The sequence below is a fragment of the Trametes versicolor genome (genome assembly GCF_000271585.1).
Source record: "Trametes versicolor FP-101664 SS1 unplaced genomic scaffold TRAVEscaffold_11, whole genome shotgun sequence".
NCBI classification, from domain to species: Eukaryota; Fungi; Basidiomycota; class Agaricomycetes; order Polyporales; family Polyporaceae; genus Trametes; species Trametes versicolor.
In genome coordinates, this window is record NW_007360331.1 from 192052 (window position 1) to 208985 (window position 16934).

At 56.5% G+C, this 16934-nt stretch overlaps 5 protein-coding genes across 5 annotated transcripts; 1 reads left to right on the top strand and 4 right to left on the bottom strand.

Annotated features, from left to right (window-relative positions):
- Positions 1-2463: 2463 nt before the first annotated feature.
- TRAVEDRAFT_87322 (uncharacterized protein) lies at positions 2464-2699 on the bottom strand (the record flags this gene model as incomplete). Its single annotated transcript, XM_008044707.1, has 2 exons — positions 2464-2544; positions 2607-2699. Coding segments are annotated over 2 exons (174 nt in total), but the record flags the coding sequence as incomplete, so codon positions are not given.
- Positions 2700-4460: 1761 nt separating this feature from the next.
- TRAVEDRAFT_74243 (uncharacterized protein) lies at positions 4461-6764 on the bottom strand (the record flags this gene model as incomplete). The annotated part of the gene is made up of 5 exons (XM_008044708.1): positions 4461-4524; positions 4589-5075; positions 5139-6462; positions 6527-6667; positions 6720-6764. The coding sequence occupies 5 exons, from the start codon at positions 6762-6764 to the stop codon at positions 4461-4463; spliced, it is 2061 nt and encodes a 686-aa protein (XP_008042899.1).
- A 577-nt stretch (positions 6765-7341) lies between these two features.
- TRAVEDRAFT_74244 (FAD/NAD-P-binding domain-containing protein) lies at positions 7342-10906 on the bottom strand (the record flags this gene model as incomplete). Its single annotated transcript, XM_008044709.1, has 19 exons — positions 10872-10906; positions 10646-10791; positions 10510-10589; positions 9841-9954; positions 9694-9780; positions 9611-9641; positions 9537-9560; positions 9106-9486; positions 8899-9049; positions 8751-8839; positions 8583-8694; positions 8439-8515; positions 8273-8372; positions 7913-8205; positions 7840-7854; positions 7712-7787; positions 7517-7657; positions 7410-7451; positions 7342-7355 (listed from the first exon to the last, which is right to left on the bottom strand). The coding sequence occupies exons 3-19, from the start codon at positions 10554-10556 to the stop codon at positions 7342-7344; spliced, it is 1794 nt and encodes a 597-aa protein (XP_008042900.1). The 5' UTR covers positions 10557-10589; positions 10646-10791; positions 10872-10906.
- A 2578-nt stretch (positions 10907-13484) lies between these two features.
- Positions 13485-14239, top strand: TRAVEDRAFT_51607 (uncharacterized protein; the record flags this gene model as incomplete). Its single annotated transcript, XM_008044503.1, has 2 exons — positions 13485-13551; positions 13608-14239. 2 exons carry the CDS (start codon positions 13485-13487, stop codon positions 14237-14239), a joined length of 699 nt encoding a protein of 232 aa, XP_008042694.1.
- A 56-nt stretch (positions 14240-14295) lies between these two features.
- TRAVEDRAFT_74245 (uncharacterized protein) lies at positions 14296-16241 on the bottom strand (the record flags this gene model as incomplete). Its single annotated transcript, XM_008044710.1, has 2 exons — positions 14296-16161; positions 16227-16241. The coding sequence occupies 2 exons, from the start codon at positions 16239-16241 to the stop codon at positions 14374-14376; spliced, it is 1803 nt and encodes a 600-aa protein (XP_008042901.1). The 3' UTR covers positions 14296-14373.
- Between the last annotated feature and the right edge of the window lie 693 nt (positions 16242-16934).

Sequence of the window (16934 nt, forward strand, 5' to 3'; positions counted from 1 at the left end):
GTTTGCCATTGTCGTAGGCGAAGACCGCTCCTTTGTACGCCGAGCTTCATAGTCTTGCAAGCTTGCCATCCTATCGTCTAAGGGTACAGTAGTGCAGTGAGATGTTTGATACGAGATGAACGAAAGAGGAGTGTTCCCATCACTCATCGCGGGGGTTTTCGTGCAAGTCTTTCACACATTATCGCCACGTGTGTATTAGCGCTCGTTACTTCCTGTCTGCCAGTGGGCGAGAATGCTCTTTCTACCTCACTCCTCGACTGCCACGCGCCTTTCGATTCGGAGACGTGGATTTACGATAATGCACTTACGCTCAGCGCCTGTTTTGTTGGATTCGAGCTTTGCGAAACTTGGTGACGTGGAGAACGCGCCTTGCGAAGTATTATCGGAGTGCCGGAGCGCCAGCAGCGACTCTTGCAAGTCCGTGTTTTCGCGGTAGCACCCACACCCCAATATGTTATGCAGGTGAGTGTGTACATCTTTTGAATGGTGATCTGAAACTGTTGTACATAGAACGTTATCAGACTGGACTGCGTAGCCGTTTTGCATGGCTTGTTTACGAAGGTCTCCTGGAAGAGCAATGCAGTCTGTCAAAACCCCACTGTTGCACGAAGGCACAGTAAGAGTACTCACTGTTCGAAGTCCGGGTTGCCTTTCACTTGAGTGATAGCCTCTCTCAGACTCTGCCCAAAGCTCCGCATATCCTCCACCCAGTAATCGTCTTCGAGTTCACGTTCAGGGGCCGCCGCTAGTATGTCGGCCACACGCAAGACGTCTGGGACAACGTCATCGTGAATGCACCGCAGCACATCATCGCATGCCTCCTTCGCGAGTCTCCACAGCGTGTTCCAGAGAGCGTCCGCGTCGAAGGTGTCCCTGAGACCTCGCACCCCGTGTGCCGCCAGCACGTCAAGAAGAACTCGGGTGAGTTCAGTAAGAACATCTTGCGTGTGGATGCGAACGATCTCCAGGTCTTCGCTAGGAAGGGATGACATCAAAGCTCGGTTCGCGCACCGCAAGAACCAATCGGTGCTCTTGATGTAATTTGTAGGTGCCGTTTTCGAATCGTCTGGGGAGGGAGGCCCTGCGAGTTGCAGCTGGGTGAGTCGCGCGATGCGGTACACCCCGACGACAGCTGCTGGATGAGGCAATCAGTACGTGGAAATCAAAACTCGAGAAGGGATGGACTAACCGTGCGTCAGTACCCTCGCTATAGAGGTTTCCCGGCAGGCAAGATAATGAACAACGGATATGAGTGTCTCAGGTAGCTGATCGCCCTCCGCGAACGGTCTCCACCTCGGATCCTTGTCGTCAATATGGTCTATGACGGCGCATATGGTGGATATCGCCCACTTTGCGTCAGCAGCCTGCATGCTGGGCGACCAGAACGCGCGCGTCAAGTAGCCACTCAACGCCGCCGTCTCGTTTTCCGACATCGGCACTTCATGTCCTTGTAGGAGTCCGCACAGGAAGATATGGATCCATAGGACCTTGTGCGAGTTGTCCAGACCAAGAGGGCCGCCCTCCGACTCCGCCACCGCGCCAAAATGCTCCTGGATGGATCCGTGCAGCTTCCGGAAATACCGGAGGACCAACATGCCTCGCAGATCCATAAGACATACCGTGGCTGCGGAAAGGGCGTCGGGGTGTAGAGTAGAGCTGTACGCCTCGACGAGGATTTGTATGTCCAACTCGTCCGCGATCGCGCTGACTGCCGACCGCTCTCGGCCCTGCCATGTCTGCCTGGAGGTATGGTCCTCAGTGCTATCGGAGACCCACTGCATGAGGGTTTGAGCAGGTCGCTCAAAGCACCTGTCGTAGATCAGTCGAAGGGCAGTGATGAGGCTCTCTAGCGCATAACCCACTGCAGCTCGCGGATGTGTGTGGAGGACCGCTCGTAGAGCAGCCGGTAGACGGTATGCCCGGTATACGATACGACCTGGCTTCCAGAGTGATTCGAGCGCGCGTACTTGGGGAGATAAATACGCAGAGTTGTTGTTGGAGAGCGGGAGAAGCGTGGTGACGACGGTAAAGATGGCAAGGAGACCGACAAGGGTGGTTGTCGTGATAGCGACCGCATGGTGAAGCGTCCAAACGAGGCTAAGGAGTCCGGCGAGAAAACAGGAGACGGCGAGCTGAAGTAGAACCGGGATGATGCCGACGATATCCTCTACATGCCAGGCTTTGAGGTTGTTCAACCGGTACTAACGCAGTCGCGCGACCGGACGGGAAGTCCCGGAGAGGCCGCTGCTGTACTCGTTCAACCACTGTTTGACCGCGATGCCGATGAAGGCTGAAGCGAGGCTGAGGATTAACCCCGAGAACCATAGAACGTTCTGCCATATGGCCCACCGCGGGACGGGTGGGGGGGGCGTCCGCGAGGCGGCCACCTATATCTGAAAGCTGAGTACAATCAGCGGGGAGAGTATTGATTCGCTGTACGGAGCGCTGTTGGATGGGAGTGATGGAGGCATCCGAGGCTGACGGTTGAAGTAGGAGGTAGGACTGCACGTTGAATGCGGTGAGGATCGCGGAGAAGAGACCCGCCTTTCAGGTGTTCTCAGTAAGTAGGCGCGATTGCAGAGCCATCAAGTAGGTCATTGACGTACCAGAACGAGATACGTGTCAATTTCCTTGTTCCACCTCTCCACCATGCCATCGCTGTATCTTTGCACCATTCCCGCAGCGTCTTGCCAGGCTTTCGTTTTGTGCTCTTCTGTGTATATTTGATTGCGTGTAAGATACATGTCCTGTGTGCAGATCGGCGTTAAGGCATGGACGTCTTAAACCGAGTATGATGCGTTAAACGTACCCAAACGCGGATTTTGGGTGGAATATCGGGCCTCGCTCTTGCAACTCCTCCCGTCTAATAGGTCGGGAAATTTATCAACATGAGACAAGAGAGTCAAACATATAGTGCAAACTACGCACCGTCTGGACTTCGTCTGCGCCGAGCAAACCCTCGCGCTTAGATGGACCAGTGAGCGACTGCCGGCGAGACGTCGAGTTCGAGTTCCTCGTCAACTCATTCATATCGGGTGGGCATTCCGACATAGGAAGAGATGCGTGTGTGTTACAAATATGAGAAGGAGGGTGCGGGTATTGCAGCAGGGCCTGTCGAGGGAGTACTAGAACGTATGGTGCCACCATGCGTTGCAGTAGCTTGAAGGGTGTGCCAGACGGGACCCGACTGCTCAAAATGCACTCTGAGCCCCGTATCGCATGCCGAATCATACATCATAATTCTGGACAGTTATCAGGGTGTAGAGGGGCGAAGAACGCGAGAGAAAACACATACCTCAGGCTTCCCGCTCTGCTCGGTGAAGACCGATATCGCACCATGTCCTGCGGGTTGGGATACAATTTCCGCGTGGGTCGGGAGCGCCCCGCACATGTGCCGAGTTGTGCCTTCCCATTGGTGGGCCTCGCAGTTGTGGGTGCCAGGTATGTAAACGTTACTGAATTCCATCAAGCGCTGATCATCACGGATGATGTATGGTCAATGAATACGGCAGAGTTCCGATAGTAAATGAGCGTCGCAAGATTTAAGTTATATACACAATAATGAGCAATTCGCCGTCATTTGGAGAGCTAGCGCTCGAGAGTTAAAGTTGACCTGATCGGGTGCCTGAGACGAGAGGGGTACAGAGAGCATAATCGAGGTTGCGGTGTTGTTCGGTCGAGGGGGCGCTCCTACGCTGCTCCGTGACGAACAGCGTGGAGGGATGGAGAAGGCGGTGGCCGTGCGACAAGCACGTATGCAATGGCATTTACTGAGATGAGCCGGTAGTCACGATGCCGACGTCGTCTCAGGCGCGGATTCCTCCGCCGTCGCTTTCTGTATGATTAACAATTAGCTTCCCTTGTTTTTGGCGCATAAGAAGTGCTAGTTGACATACGATGTGAAAGCCACAGCCTTTCAAGTAGAGGCAGAAGTACGAATCGGTGGCCTTCATGAAATCGTAGTCAGCGCAAGTGTCAGTGGCCTTGCGCTTCGTATCCCTGCGATGCTACCCAGGTTTTCCACCGTGGACCTCTAGTAGCACCGGGCTAAAACGATGAACGTAGAAGATGTAACGCGCACCCACAATTTCTCTGGGAGAGAACCGACCTCTTCTAAGCGACGACGAGGGTTGAAGACTCGGTGTAGCTTGAGCGTGACACTCCGGCTGGGACAGTACTTGTGAAAGAGGAACATGAACGCGGAGCGCTTATGTTGGGCGGAACGGTCGGTATATGCCCGGCAAGCGCCTGTGGTATTAGTCGGCCGAGATCACCGGAGGCTCACTCACCGTGACACCAGAAGGACTCGAAGATGCCGCCACAAAACCAAAATCAGAGGGAAGACAGTACAGATCTGGAAAGAGAATGCATGATGTTTGAAGAGATGTGGGACGAATGCGAGTAATGTACACGGTAGCAAGATACTTAACGTGGCACAACTTAGGCCTGGGTGGACCGACTTAACCTCCGGGCGTGGTGACGACAGGGGTTCCTTGGACTACCGGAGATATCTGAAGAGGTGTCCTGCGGGAATGGGAATATCATCAATACTTGCTGGCGGACGTAGACTTGGGGAGTAGATACATACTTTTGCTCAGACTCGCCCTTTACCCGAACGACCAGCTCTTTAAACTCGCGAGCGCGCGCCTGGATGATCTCTACCTGCCATCCTAGTCCATACCCCGAAGCGACCGAGAGCGTGTCCGCCATACGCAGTACGTCTAGAACGAGTTCGTTGGGTACGCATCGCTCCACAAGACCCGGGGAGAGGCAGCAGAGTCGATAGACCACGTCCCAGAGACTATTGGTGTCGATATTGGTTCGCTGGTCTGGACGTGCGAACAGGTCGTTCAGGGTGCGCGTTAGCTCGTGCAGGATGTCTTGCGTGTAGTCGACCACAGTTTGCATGTCATCAGGGAGGATCGAGCCGGGCGAGGTGAACGCGCGGTCGGACCATCCCAAGAATGCGTGAACGCGCCGCATGTGCTCGCCGTGAGCCGCTGGGGAGTCGTATACAGACGCCTCGATGATCAGCGATGCACTGACACGGACGCGGCGATACGCCTGCGAGACAGCTTGTCCCAGGCATATTATCAGCGCGCGCAACTTCAAACGCGAGCGAGAATAGGTGGACTCACCATGGAGCAGCGCCGTCCCCAACGTGATCCCACGACTGCCGACCAGGCTGAGCAAGTAGTCTCGCTCGCTGAGCAGCCGTTCCCCGTCGAGAAACGCCAGTCGCCCGTCCGCAGAATGATCGATCAGCGAGGAGAGCGTGCAGAGCGCCCACTCCACCTCGGCCACGTGCATGCCGTCCGCCCAGAACCCGTTGTCGATGTACGTTCCCAGCGCAGACGACTCTTCCTGCGTGAGAGGCGACTCGTCCTGCAGCAGAACACAAAGCAGGACGTGCAACCAGAGCAGCTGACACTGGTTTCCCCACCCCAGGGGGCCGTCCTTCGCGTCCGCTCCCACGCCGAAGTGCTCGCGCACGGATCCATAAAGCCGCTGGAAGTACCCTAGCACGTCGCGGTCGCCGAAGTCCATCAGACACACGGTGGCCGCGGAGAGCGCATCGGGATGGAGGGTTGAGTGGTACGCGTCGACCAGGATCTGTGTGTCCAGGTCAAGGCCTTGTCGGGTTATAGCCGACCGCTCGCGTCCCTGCCATGTCGGTTTCGGTTGCTGCCACGAGTCATGAACGATGCACGCAATATGCCGACAGATGAAGGCTTCGAATTCTGTGATAGCTGTACAGATGCAGGGAGGAAGCCATCGGGTATGCCACCGGCGGGGGTGGATGGTGATGGAGTCGTCAGTGATAGCGGCACTGGTGAGGGACGAGCACATCCAGTGGATGAACCGCTTGGGTTGCCAGATGGAATATAAGACTCGGATATGGGGAGACACATAAGCGCAGGTGCTGTCGAAGAGTGGGAGCAGTGTGGTCGACAGTATGAAGACGCCGAGAAGGCCGATCAGGGAAGAGGCGACACCGGCCACGGTATGGTGGAGGTGCCACAGAAGAACGAGAAGTCCCGCGAAGAAACATGCTAAGGCAAACTGGAGCAGCACAGGGATGAGGACAACGACGCCCTCCACGTGCCATCTCTTCAGGTTATCAAGGCGGTACTGACGTGCCCGAGCGACTTGGCGAGAGGTTCCGGGAAGCCCGATCTTGTACTCGTTCAACCATTGCTTTACCATGATGCCGATCGAGGCGGAGGTAAGGCTGAGAATCAAGCTTGAGAACCATAGCGCATTGAGCCATACCGCCCATGGAGGTACGGGGGGGTTGGAGTCCACGTCATCGCGCTGCTGGGGATTCGATGACTGTGTGGGGTCCACGAGATGCAAAGAGATGCGCTGCAGAATCGCAAGAGTGGGGTCCGGTGCCAAGGGCTGGAGTAGCAGGTACGACTGCGCATTGAAACCAGTCACGATCGCGGAGAACAACCCGGCCTTCCCGATACCCGTGTAAGTGAGTAAACGGTCCGTGCAGCGCGAGACGATTGAGAGCACATACGTAGACGAGATACGTGTCTATCTCCTTGTTCCACTTGTCGACCATCTCGTCGCTGTATTGTTTCACCATTCCTGCCGCCTCGGACCATGCTTGCGTCTTCTGCTCTTGCACGTATATGTGACCGTGTTGCTGATATAGTTCCTATATATGGTAGCGCTTAGCTTCCGAAACCAAGACGGAACGCAGGTCGTACCTTGGGAGTTGTCTCTGGTGGTATGTCAGGTCGAAGTGACGCCATAGTTGCCAGACGCGGTGTTCAATAACCTGGATGGAGGCGGTACGAGGGGTATGTGGAGGTAGAGGCTCAAGGAGTGGGATTCCGCAGCAAGAGCGGTATACAACCCGCAAGATTCCCACATCTGACAGCTTATATAGGCTTCTGAATGCTCCAAGTAGGCGTTAGAAGAGCACCTGCGGCAGGAAGCTGGCTATCGGCCTGATGCCATGTCATACGCCATGTTAGGGTTCAATCCGAGCTTGTCTATGCACCGCATCGTCAATGAAGGCGGCCATGATAATCTACGACATGGGTTGGCATGAGCGACATTGCGATGCTGAATGAGCCGGCACTAGTCGATTTGAAAGGAATGCGCAGCATGTGAACGACAAAACAGAAAAATCCTCGTTTGACGGCGTTGAGCCTAGAAAAGAAAATCTCCTGGAGTCAAATTTAACTGGGTGGGATACAAAAGCTCGACACACTTTTGATGCAATACCAGAATGATCCGACTAACAATAGCGGTACATACTATGTAGAAAGGTGAACCTAAACCGACAACAGGGGTGGATTTTCAAGGAGTTATACAAGGACGCGTCTAAACACTGGGAACTACGCGAACAACATCAGCATTTTCATGACGTCGTCTGTCAAATCAACACTCACCAGGCGGTATATCAAGGAACGGCTCGCGCAGGTACCAGGCTCCTATGACACGGACCATCTCGTCAGACCCCTTTTCATCGTACGTAGTAAATAACAAGTGGGCGTACTGTCACCGGTCAACGTCTTCTCGTTATGAGTCTGACCATCACCGAGCCAGTAGAAGCGATTCTGGACCGGGTCAGCGGCCTCATAGTTGTAATCCTCCCACCGGGGGTACGCGAGCGATTTGAGCGCGTGCAGCGTAGAGCCTCCAAGGCGGTCAGCTAACATGGAATGGCTATCGCGGCGATGTGTGGACACACCTGGCCAGAGCCCAGCAACCCGCCCTTCTTCCAGGCCCATCTTGTACCACGAGCGACACTTCTCGCTGTACACCGTCTGTGGGCCGACGTCACCATCTTCATCAAAGACAGGATGCGCGCTCGCGTACCTTCGGGAAATACGCCTAGCACACGTCGCAATCAAAATCTAAACGTCTGCTCAACGACGCATCATCGACGTACCTCAAGGTACTGGTCAAAGTCATGCAGCGCCTCCGGCTTGACCTCGATGCTCTTCAGGCGCTCGCGCTGCAACTTCGCGGTTGCCTGGACCGCGTACATCACCTGGTACTCAATGAGCGCAAGCAGCGAGCCGGAGCCGACGCCCGAGTTCGGCCCGAACGAGATGAACATGTTCGGGAATCCGTCGACTGCGACGGAGAGGTACGAGACCGGGTGCGGCAGCCACCGGTCGTTGATGTCGACCCCACCGCGCCCGACTATCTTGAGCGGTAGCTGGAAGGACGTATCGTAACCTACGACCCAGTGGATTAGATATTGCGTTATTCACCGAACGGGAAGTGGAGAGGGCGCCGTGAATACCTGTGGCGCAGAAGAGTACATCCAGGTCCTGGTGCTTGCCGTCGGCGGTCTCAATCCCCTTCTCTGTGATACGCTTGATTGGCGCGGATATGAACTCGACCTACAAACCCGGTACAGCGACACATCAGCCAGTGGTCAGGAAACGCCTCCCACCGTTGCTACCCACGTTATCTTCGCACAAGGCTTCCAGGTATCCGGGGCCTGGGGTGAGCCGCCTACACGCCACCGGAAAGTCTGGAATAACTGGTTCCGGAGCAGAAGGTTAGCGCGCGAGAAGCAGGTGCAAAAGCGGCAGGGCCCAAATGCGTACGCTTCTCTGCAATCCAGGGCCGCTTCGCGAGCTTCCTCTCCATGTTCTCACGGAACAGGGCCTGTGCTTGCATCTGCATAGGCGAGCCTCGTAGAGTCGACGAATGCAGGCTCTGTGCGTGTTCAGTCAATAGCTGCGCGGTGTGCAAAGCGACAAGCTCGGGCGCACGTTGATCTCGGTCTCGAGCCTGAGCCTAAAGTTATTGTAGAACTCCGGGTCGCTCTTGAAGCGCTCGATCTCTTCTGGCGTGAACCTATCTATTCGTGTAGGTTAGCTTCGCCGCAGTCATATCCAAACCAAGAAGCGGGGAACTCACAGTCCTCCGCCGTCTTGGAGTCGCGGCTCAGAAGCTCCGCGAACGTGTTACCCGCGAAGGGCACCGCGAGCCATGTCTTTCCGCGCACGTAGTTCACGAGCGTGTGCACGCGGGGCTGCAGCGCTGGGACGAGTTGCAGTGCGCTCGACCCCTATGTGGTGTGATGAGCGGCGCGGCGAAAACGTCGTAAGATGGAGCTTAACACACCAGGCCGATGACGCCGACGTTCTTGCCCTCCCACGCCTTGGCAACCTCCTGCCACGTCTTGTCGTTAGGGTCGAAGCCCGCGCTGTGGTGCAGCTCGCCCTTGAAGTCCTGCAGCCCGTCGATGTCCGGCCACTTCCACCGACTGAGCGAGCCGAGCGCAGTAAGCAGCACATCCGCGCTGTCTTCGATCTCCTCGGGCACACCGGTCTCGGGGTTGGGTCGGCGCACGCGGACGTGCCACTTGCCTGCAGATTCGTCGTACTGCGCGTGAATGACTTCGTGCTGGAGCTTTATGTAGCGCATGAGCTTGTACTTGTCCACGACACCTTGCAGGTAGTCGCGAATCTCGGGACCGGGTGCGTAAAACGCCGACCAGTCTTTCTGTGGGTCGGGTGTCAGCCACTGTGATACTGACGATTTGGACGACGTACCTTCTCTGCAAACGTGAGCTGATACTGTACGAAAGTTAGCTCCCGCTGAGAGGACTGTTCAACGAGTCGCGTACACAGTGCGCCGGAATGTCGCATGCGAGCCCTCTACGACCTATACATCAGCGCGTGATCAAAATCGGAGCCGCACCGAACTTACGGGTACTTGTTGTTGTACCACGTCCCGCCGACGCCTGCGCTCTTCTCGTAGATCGTCAAGTCTACGTTCGGTATCTTCTGAGGGAACCTGCCCGTCGGGCCATTCAGTTCATGTTACCGAACCGTTGGAATGGTAGGATCGACTCACCGTACGCCAGCCGTAATACCGCTGAAGCCTGCGCCGATAACAATGACCTTTACAGGCTTGTACTCGTCGATGCAGAAGTCACCCAGCGTATGCAGCTGGGGGTCCGCATCAGAGCTGGAGGGGTGTGAGTGCGAAAATCCGTTGCTGGACATGATAATGCGAATAGGGGGTAGATTGGGATAAGCTGCGAAGAGCGTCCCGTGAGCGCGTATATATACCGTGCAGTCCCCCGCTACACTTTTGGACGTTTGCGATCAGAGGTACGAATACGGAAGAACATATGTGCCTACGCCCATCGTGTTCCCATGACCTGCTGCGAAGCTCCGCCAAACGAAGGGCGTCCAAACCTAACTTGTGCCAGAAGCCGCCATCGTGAGAAGTCATGGGAACGTCCTGGGGCCGTCCCGCCGGCATCATCTCCCTCCCGTGCTCGCGGGCAGGACACGGGTGCGACGATCTGGAGCTGCGCACGGTTGTGTAGGAACACGCACCAACAATCGGTCCTAGAACGCACCGCTGGGCCATATCCTCGCCCAAACGATGCTACAGCGAGGTGCATTTAGTCATCGAGTGGACGAGGAGCTCAAGATGCTGACAGGGGACCATCGCCGGCGCGAGACCGAGCACGTCGTTCTGTACATCACATCAATAAATATGGCTGTTGCTGACCTCGAAAGCGATTGTCGAGACCAAAGTATGTTAATCCAGAGGTACATGCGTATGTTACTCAATGCGCGCGTTGGTAAGCACTGAAGCATGTTCGCGTAATGAGTATGCACTCACGATACGGCAAGTTCTAACGTACCGAGGCGCACCGACGGGAAGTACAGGTTCGCAATGAAGCAGTGGCGTAGGTCCCGACCAGATATACATCCCATCGTTGAAATTCATCAACCACGAGCGCGCCGGCTCAACAAATTCAGCAGTATTTCCTCAAACAATGTGCAGTCACTGATCAAGACAATCGTTTCACACGAGTCAGTAATATTTTGATAGTACTCTGAACGATCCGCATGCGATGGGATACTCACCATCAGCGCGTAGACATTCGCTACCGTAGTACCGTGACGATCTGGTTACGGAACTTCCAGTTGTGCCAGTAATTCAGTGCGAGTTCGATGCACCGCTAGCCGCATAGCCTCGGGTGGACATCAGCGTAGGTTGGAGGCACACATGGATGAACCCCGACAGTTGAAGCCCTCAAGCGACAAGTTCCAAGCGAGCCCAAGTTCAAGTAGTGTTCAACGTTGCAGACGCCTCCGGATCGAGCAAGAGGCCTAAGAGCCTGCCCTAAGTCTCGGGCGCTTATCCAAATGCGCGATGGGGCCCGTTGGCGCCCATTCACAACGGTGGATGCTCTGTCTAACTCTCAATGTTGCCGCTGGGGACGCCACCATACTATGGCACTCCTGGAACTTTCTTGAGGTAGCGAGAAATGGTTCATCAAAGACATAATGTTGCGATACAGAAGGTGCGATGACCAAAAGAAACGGATGACGGGGACACTCATTCCTACACCACCGCGAACTGCCAGTGCAAACTAAGTACTCAAAAGTTTGGACGACGCGCATGGTGTACATGACATTGATAAAAGTACGCCTCATTCACAAATGATATACACAAGTTTAATAATCGATAAGAAAATAGACTAGCCTCTCTGCCTTGTCGCCGTCGTGCGCGGGTCAAAGGTGTACGTCGGCACCGTCGCGGTGGTAAACTCGGTGGCCGTGCTGGTCACCGTGCGCGTCCCCGGCACAATCTCCGTCTCGGTCGACGTCGACGAAACCGAGCGGGTGCTGGTAACCACTGGCGTCGTCGTCGTCCTCTCCACCGAGGTGCGGGTGCCGGTAGAGGTCGTCGTAGAGGTGGACGTAACGGTGCTAGTGCGCGTGACGGTGGTGGGCGAAGTGGTCGTCGTGGTCGTCGTGCTGGTGGACGTCTGCGTCACCGTGCTAGACTCCGTGGTGGTCGTGTCGTCGCGCTTGTCGTTTCTAGCGGCCAAGGTCACGGTGGCGAACACGGTGGTCGTGTCGACAAAGAAGGTGGGAATGTATGTCGTCACGGTTCTAGTCGACTGAGCGCTGCATGCTGTAGGAGAGTTGAGCTCGGGTGACACAGACGACCACAAGGATCACTCACAATCAGCTCCCACCCCGGTGGAAGCGGCAAGCGCGACGGCGAGCAGGGATATGATCTTCGACGACAGCATATCGCGCTGGTGCGGGGTGCGAAGGGTAGTGGCGGCGTATGTGCCACGATCGATGAGAGGGGGCGATGAACTTCCTGGTGGGTGACCGTTCAGGTTCTTATACCGCTGTTCAAAATCGATGCTCACCGCGGCGGCCATGAACTTATAGCATGACTGCACTCTCAGCGGACAGGCGAAGCACGTCATCGCCAGCCGAGCGTTGTCTTTGCTTGCCCTGATCATAGGACGCCCTTCCCGCCGCACTCGATGACAGGCTCCGCGCACGGTCGACGCACGCTCCTGACCCCGCATGGCTCGGCGATGGCAGCCGTGGACGTGCCACTCCAGGTCCCGTCTCGAGCGATACATCCGCAGGCCCGTGCACGACACTCTCAATCACGCCAAGAAAGGAAAGAATCCTCCTGGAGTTGTAGCACACCCCCCGCGCGTACGTTCAGACCTACGTCTGCGATGGAGTAGGACCCTGCATTCAACGAACGAAATGTTTGCGGGGCGAGGCGCCCCTTAGATTATTGGAGTATGTTGCCGCTTCCGTTGCGATACTTTGCTGACGAGCCCCTTTCCAGCCTCGTCGCTCGATTTCCGCGTCCGCTCCAACCTTCGGTACCGACGTACCCCAGCCCGTCCCAGCACCGAATGCTTGTGTCGAGCCCACTGCACTGTTATTTTCATGCGCAAGCCATTTCGATCCTGATCGGCCGCGTTCGTCATCGCAATAGGAGCTCCGCCCCGCTGGACCCGCCCACTTCCAAATCGAGGCGGCCTGCCGCCCCCGAGAGAACCCGCCCCATATTACCCTATCCGGACATTGGTGACTCGGACGAGTACTCGCCGCTTTCCTTCGTGCCGTTGGGACTGCGATCCTGCAAAGCGTACTGCTGGGATACATTGTCGCCATATCTTGCGCTGCATTGATCACCAAGTTGTCAGAGCAGCCGCTTGCGGGTTTGAATTGGTGGGTCGTTTCCCCCTAAAACGCCCCAACTACCGCTGAGCGCTGACAGCGAGTGACCAGCATCCGCCTCAGCCACTGTCAACGTTCGAACGCATCCGCCCGCCGCTCGACATGATGCGTCTGCCCCCGGGCTCATGTGGTTGACGGACAGCATACGGAACGCTTGGCCACCACGTCAGTGGTGCAAGGGATCTAGGACTTGGCGGCAGGATAGATCACGAAAGAGACGTGCGGCGGACCCTGTCGGCCATGACGCTGGCACCGCTTCGTCGGCCTGCTTCTCGCCACAGCACGTCATCTGAAGGTGCGTGTTCCTTCCGAGTGTACGCGCATCTTAGCTTGCACGAGTGCGGTTCTCAGCGAAGGCAGGCCCACGCACGGGCGATCCATATATATAAGCCAGAACTGCCATTGGGAAGATTCCAAAACGCTTCTTCCCTCTTTCGTCAGTTCACTTGCACGCCTTCCATCCTCCGCATCATGCCCTCCATGAAGCTTGCCATCGTCGGTGCGCTCGCTGCTCTCTTCGTCGGCGTCCAGGCTCAAGGTAAGCATTTTGGCCTGACATGCTCTTCGCCTGCTGACCCATCTCAGCCTACCCAGGTTATCCGGGCTACGCGGGCTATCCCCCTTACCCCGGCTACCCCAACAACGGTCAGGGCACTACCTCAATCCCAACGACGAGCCTCTCCAGCTCGTCCACCAGCTCGAGCTCGAGCTCGTCGACGTCGACGAGCCACTCCAGGTCGCGCCACTCGACCTCGTCGTGCCCGACCGCGTCCACCGTGACCCGCACCATCTCGCCCACCTTCACCTACACCATCACCGAGCGCGCGACCGTCACCGTCGCCCCCGCGCGCAAGCGCGAGCCGCGCCACCCGCACGGCGTGCTCCTCCCCCGCCTGGAGATCACCATCACCGTTCTCGAGACGACGACTTCGCCGGCCACCGCCACCGCGACGCGCACGCTGACGTCCACGGAGACTGACACGGCGACCTCGACGCGCACGCGCACGAGCACCTCGCGCACGACGGAGACGGACACGTCCACGAGCACTATTACGCGCACCTCGACGTCGGTCACTACCACCACTGTGCCCGTCACTCGCTCGCGCACGGTGACTAGCTTCGAGACGGAGACGGCTACGCGCACGATCACTCGCACCAGCACGGTTGGCGAGACGACGGTTAACAGAGCAGGTGGGAGGATGCGCGCCGTAGAGACTGGGGCGTAGACGTTGATGTAGAGATCATATTCTTTGACTCAAACGACTTGTAGCCCGCCTCTAAATTGTATATTATTGTCCAACAATTACAAACGCTGTTCTCTTCATGGCTATTTGTGAAACGGTCGAAACGTAGAATCATATCAAGGAAGGTCTGAGTCGTAATCGTCGCTGTACATGCTGCTTGTACTCCGAGAACCTGAATCACTATCATCGTCGGAGTCCAAGTACCCGCCAACGTAATCTGCTTCAGCAACGTCAGCGCTGTACGCCAGACCCTGCTCTTCCAGCACCGCGTTCAGCATATCCTCGTCCGGCTGCATCTCATCAGGCAACTCCAAATGCATATCCACGTCCATCGTCTCCCCATCGCCAACAGTCACTTCTGATCCGAGCGACGAGTCGTCCGATCTCTCCGCCTCGCTGCATGGGTACGTCCCTTTACGAAGGCACAAGTCGCGCGAGGGCGATAGCACGCCCCACCGTGTCTGCACGGCCCAGTTTCCCAAGAAGACACGGAAAAACACGTCCTCGTCCGACCCGTCAAACGCGGCCGGATGGCACACGATCGGCCAGTCCGGGTGACGTTCCGGCGCGAGGAGGTTCGACGCGAGCCCTGCGGGCTCATAGCACGAGAGTAGCATGCGCACACACCGCAAGCTCGGCAGCCGTGCGAGTTCCTCGTCCACGACCACCGCGCGGAGCAGCGCTGCGATATTGGGTGGGATGTGCGCGTCCTCCTCGTAGCCGGTCTCGTTCGCCCATACGTCGATGTAGCGCAGGGTGGGGTGGTGCAGGGGAAGGGGATGCGCGGGCTTGCTGGCGAGGACGACGTGCTCAAGCACCGGGCACAGCTCCGCCAGTAGGAGCGCGGTATCGTCGCTAGACCTTGCGAACTCGTCCGGCCACCCGAGAAGCCCGGGGTAGATATGTAGGTACCGCAGTTGGCGGCCGTGAGTACGAAGTACCTCATCGGGAGGCTCCGTTCGCCACGACTCGCACTGTAGCAGCGTGAGCTTTTGAAGACGAGGCAGGACCCACGCCGTGCACATGTAGTGCGAGACGCCAGGGAGGCTGTAGTACACGTAGAGTTCTTCTAGCGCATCGAACACCAATACAGGTCGGTGAAAATCGAAGTCATGGTCGAGGAAGAATCGCCCTAGCCGAAGAGATACCAGGGTGTTGACGGCAACACCGAGGAGTGGATGGATGTCCCCGATATGCAGCTCGCACCTCCAGCAGCGATCGACGGGATCAGACGAGAGCACGTCCAGCGCGCGTAGGCTAGAGCTGAGTCGCTCCCGAAAGGCGCCGTTGACCGAGCTCTCTGGGAGTAGCATGAGCTGAGATTCTTGGTTTTCGTCAACAACCATCACCAGTGGGAGCAGCCAGGAAGGCGTACATTCCACCAGCTGATACTCTGCAAGTTGGTTGGCGTATTCTAACATGGAAAATGCGGAGCTGGTGTGGAAATGGCAGGTGGAAAGCCTAGTGCAGCGAAGGAGAATGAACGCCAGATCCTGTTTAACGGCATCGACGTCCTGGGCAAGAACGGGGAACGCGTCCATTCCAATGTGCCTTATCAGGCTAGAGAGATCGCGCTCGCGTACCCCATGTTCGTGAGAGCCGGGGTCCGTGACGCATGAGCGCAAAGTGTTCGCAAGAGCTTGGACGACCCCTACGCGACGGAGGGTGATGTCGAAATACAATACCTCTGTGGCAGGGCCATTCCAGGCGCGGCATACGCAAGGGAGCGACCTCCTGGTCCCAAGCAACAGCCGGCTCCAAGAGGAGTTCCTGCCTTGTGAGATTGAGTGGTCGTATTCGTGCGAGGCGGGGATACTGGCGAAGAATATTTGTAGGAGAATCTCGCACGGGAGAACCGCCGCGTTGTTTGCTCTAGGGAGGGGCAAATCCACGGTGTCATAATCCTAGGTAACAACATCGTCGTCAGTTAATGGTGAGAGGCTGAGTAATGCACCGTTTCAAATCATACCAGCAGTTGCGCCATTCTCAAGGTTGGAAATTGAAAACGCGAAGAATGAAGCCAGCGGCACAGCCCGTCGCAAGTATAAGAAACCCCAAGACCAACGTAGGTACATACGACACCAGAGTAATAAGATATCACGCGTCGACGAGATGAGGGTCAGGAGGAGAGGGCCACTACCGATTGCCGCCCGTTGCCTTCCTTTTGTTTTTGTATATTTGGCTGTTAACGCGGTTCAACCAGGACCCCCGCCTATGCCGCCAAAGGTCCGATCGCAAAACCCTCGGATTTGACCACATTTATCAGCATACCTTTTCGGGATTATATACAGCATGATTATGGTACATACCCCTTTGACGGTCGTTTTTATCAGCATGGCGATCGGACCTCGTGCAGCATAAGGGTTCGATTTGTCTAGTCTCCTGGGTAGACGCAGGCTCCAACCAGCCGCTGCTTCGAGGTAAGGGGCTAATCCAAGTAGCGTAGACATATTTATTCCGACATACCCAGGCCAGCGCTTATCCGTACAAATACATCACGTGCAAACTCTCCCAACCTTAATTCCCCTTACTTCTCAGCAGCGGCTGGCTTCAAATACGAACAAACAACGGGGCTCGGTGGTCGAGTGCCCGCATTCGACCCCATTTGGAGTGCCATCAACCGGGGGCGCTTCTGAATTGTCGTATTTCTAGTTCTCGCGCATCGTCGCGCATCATC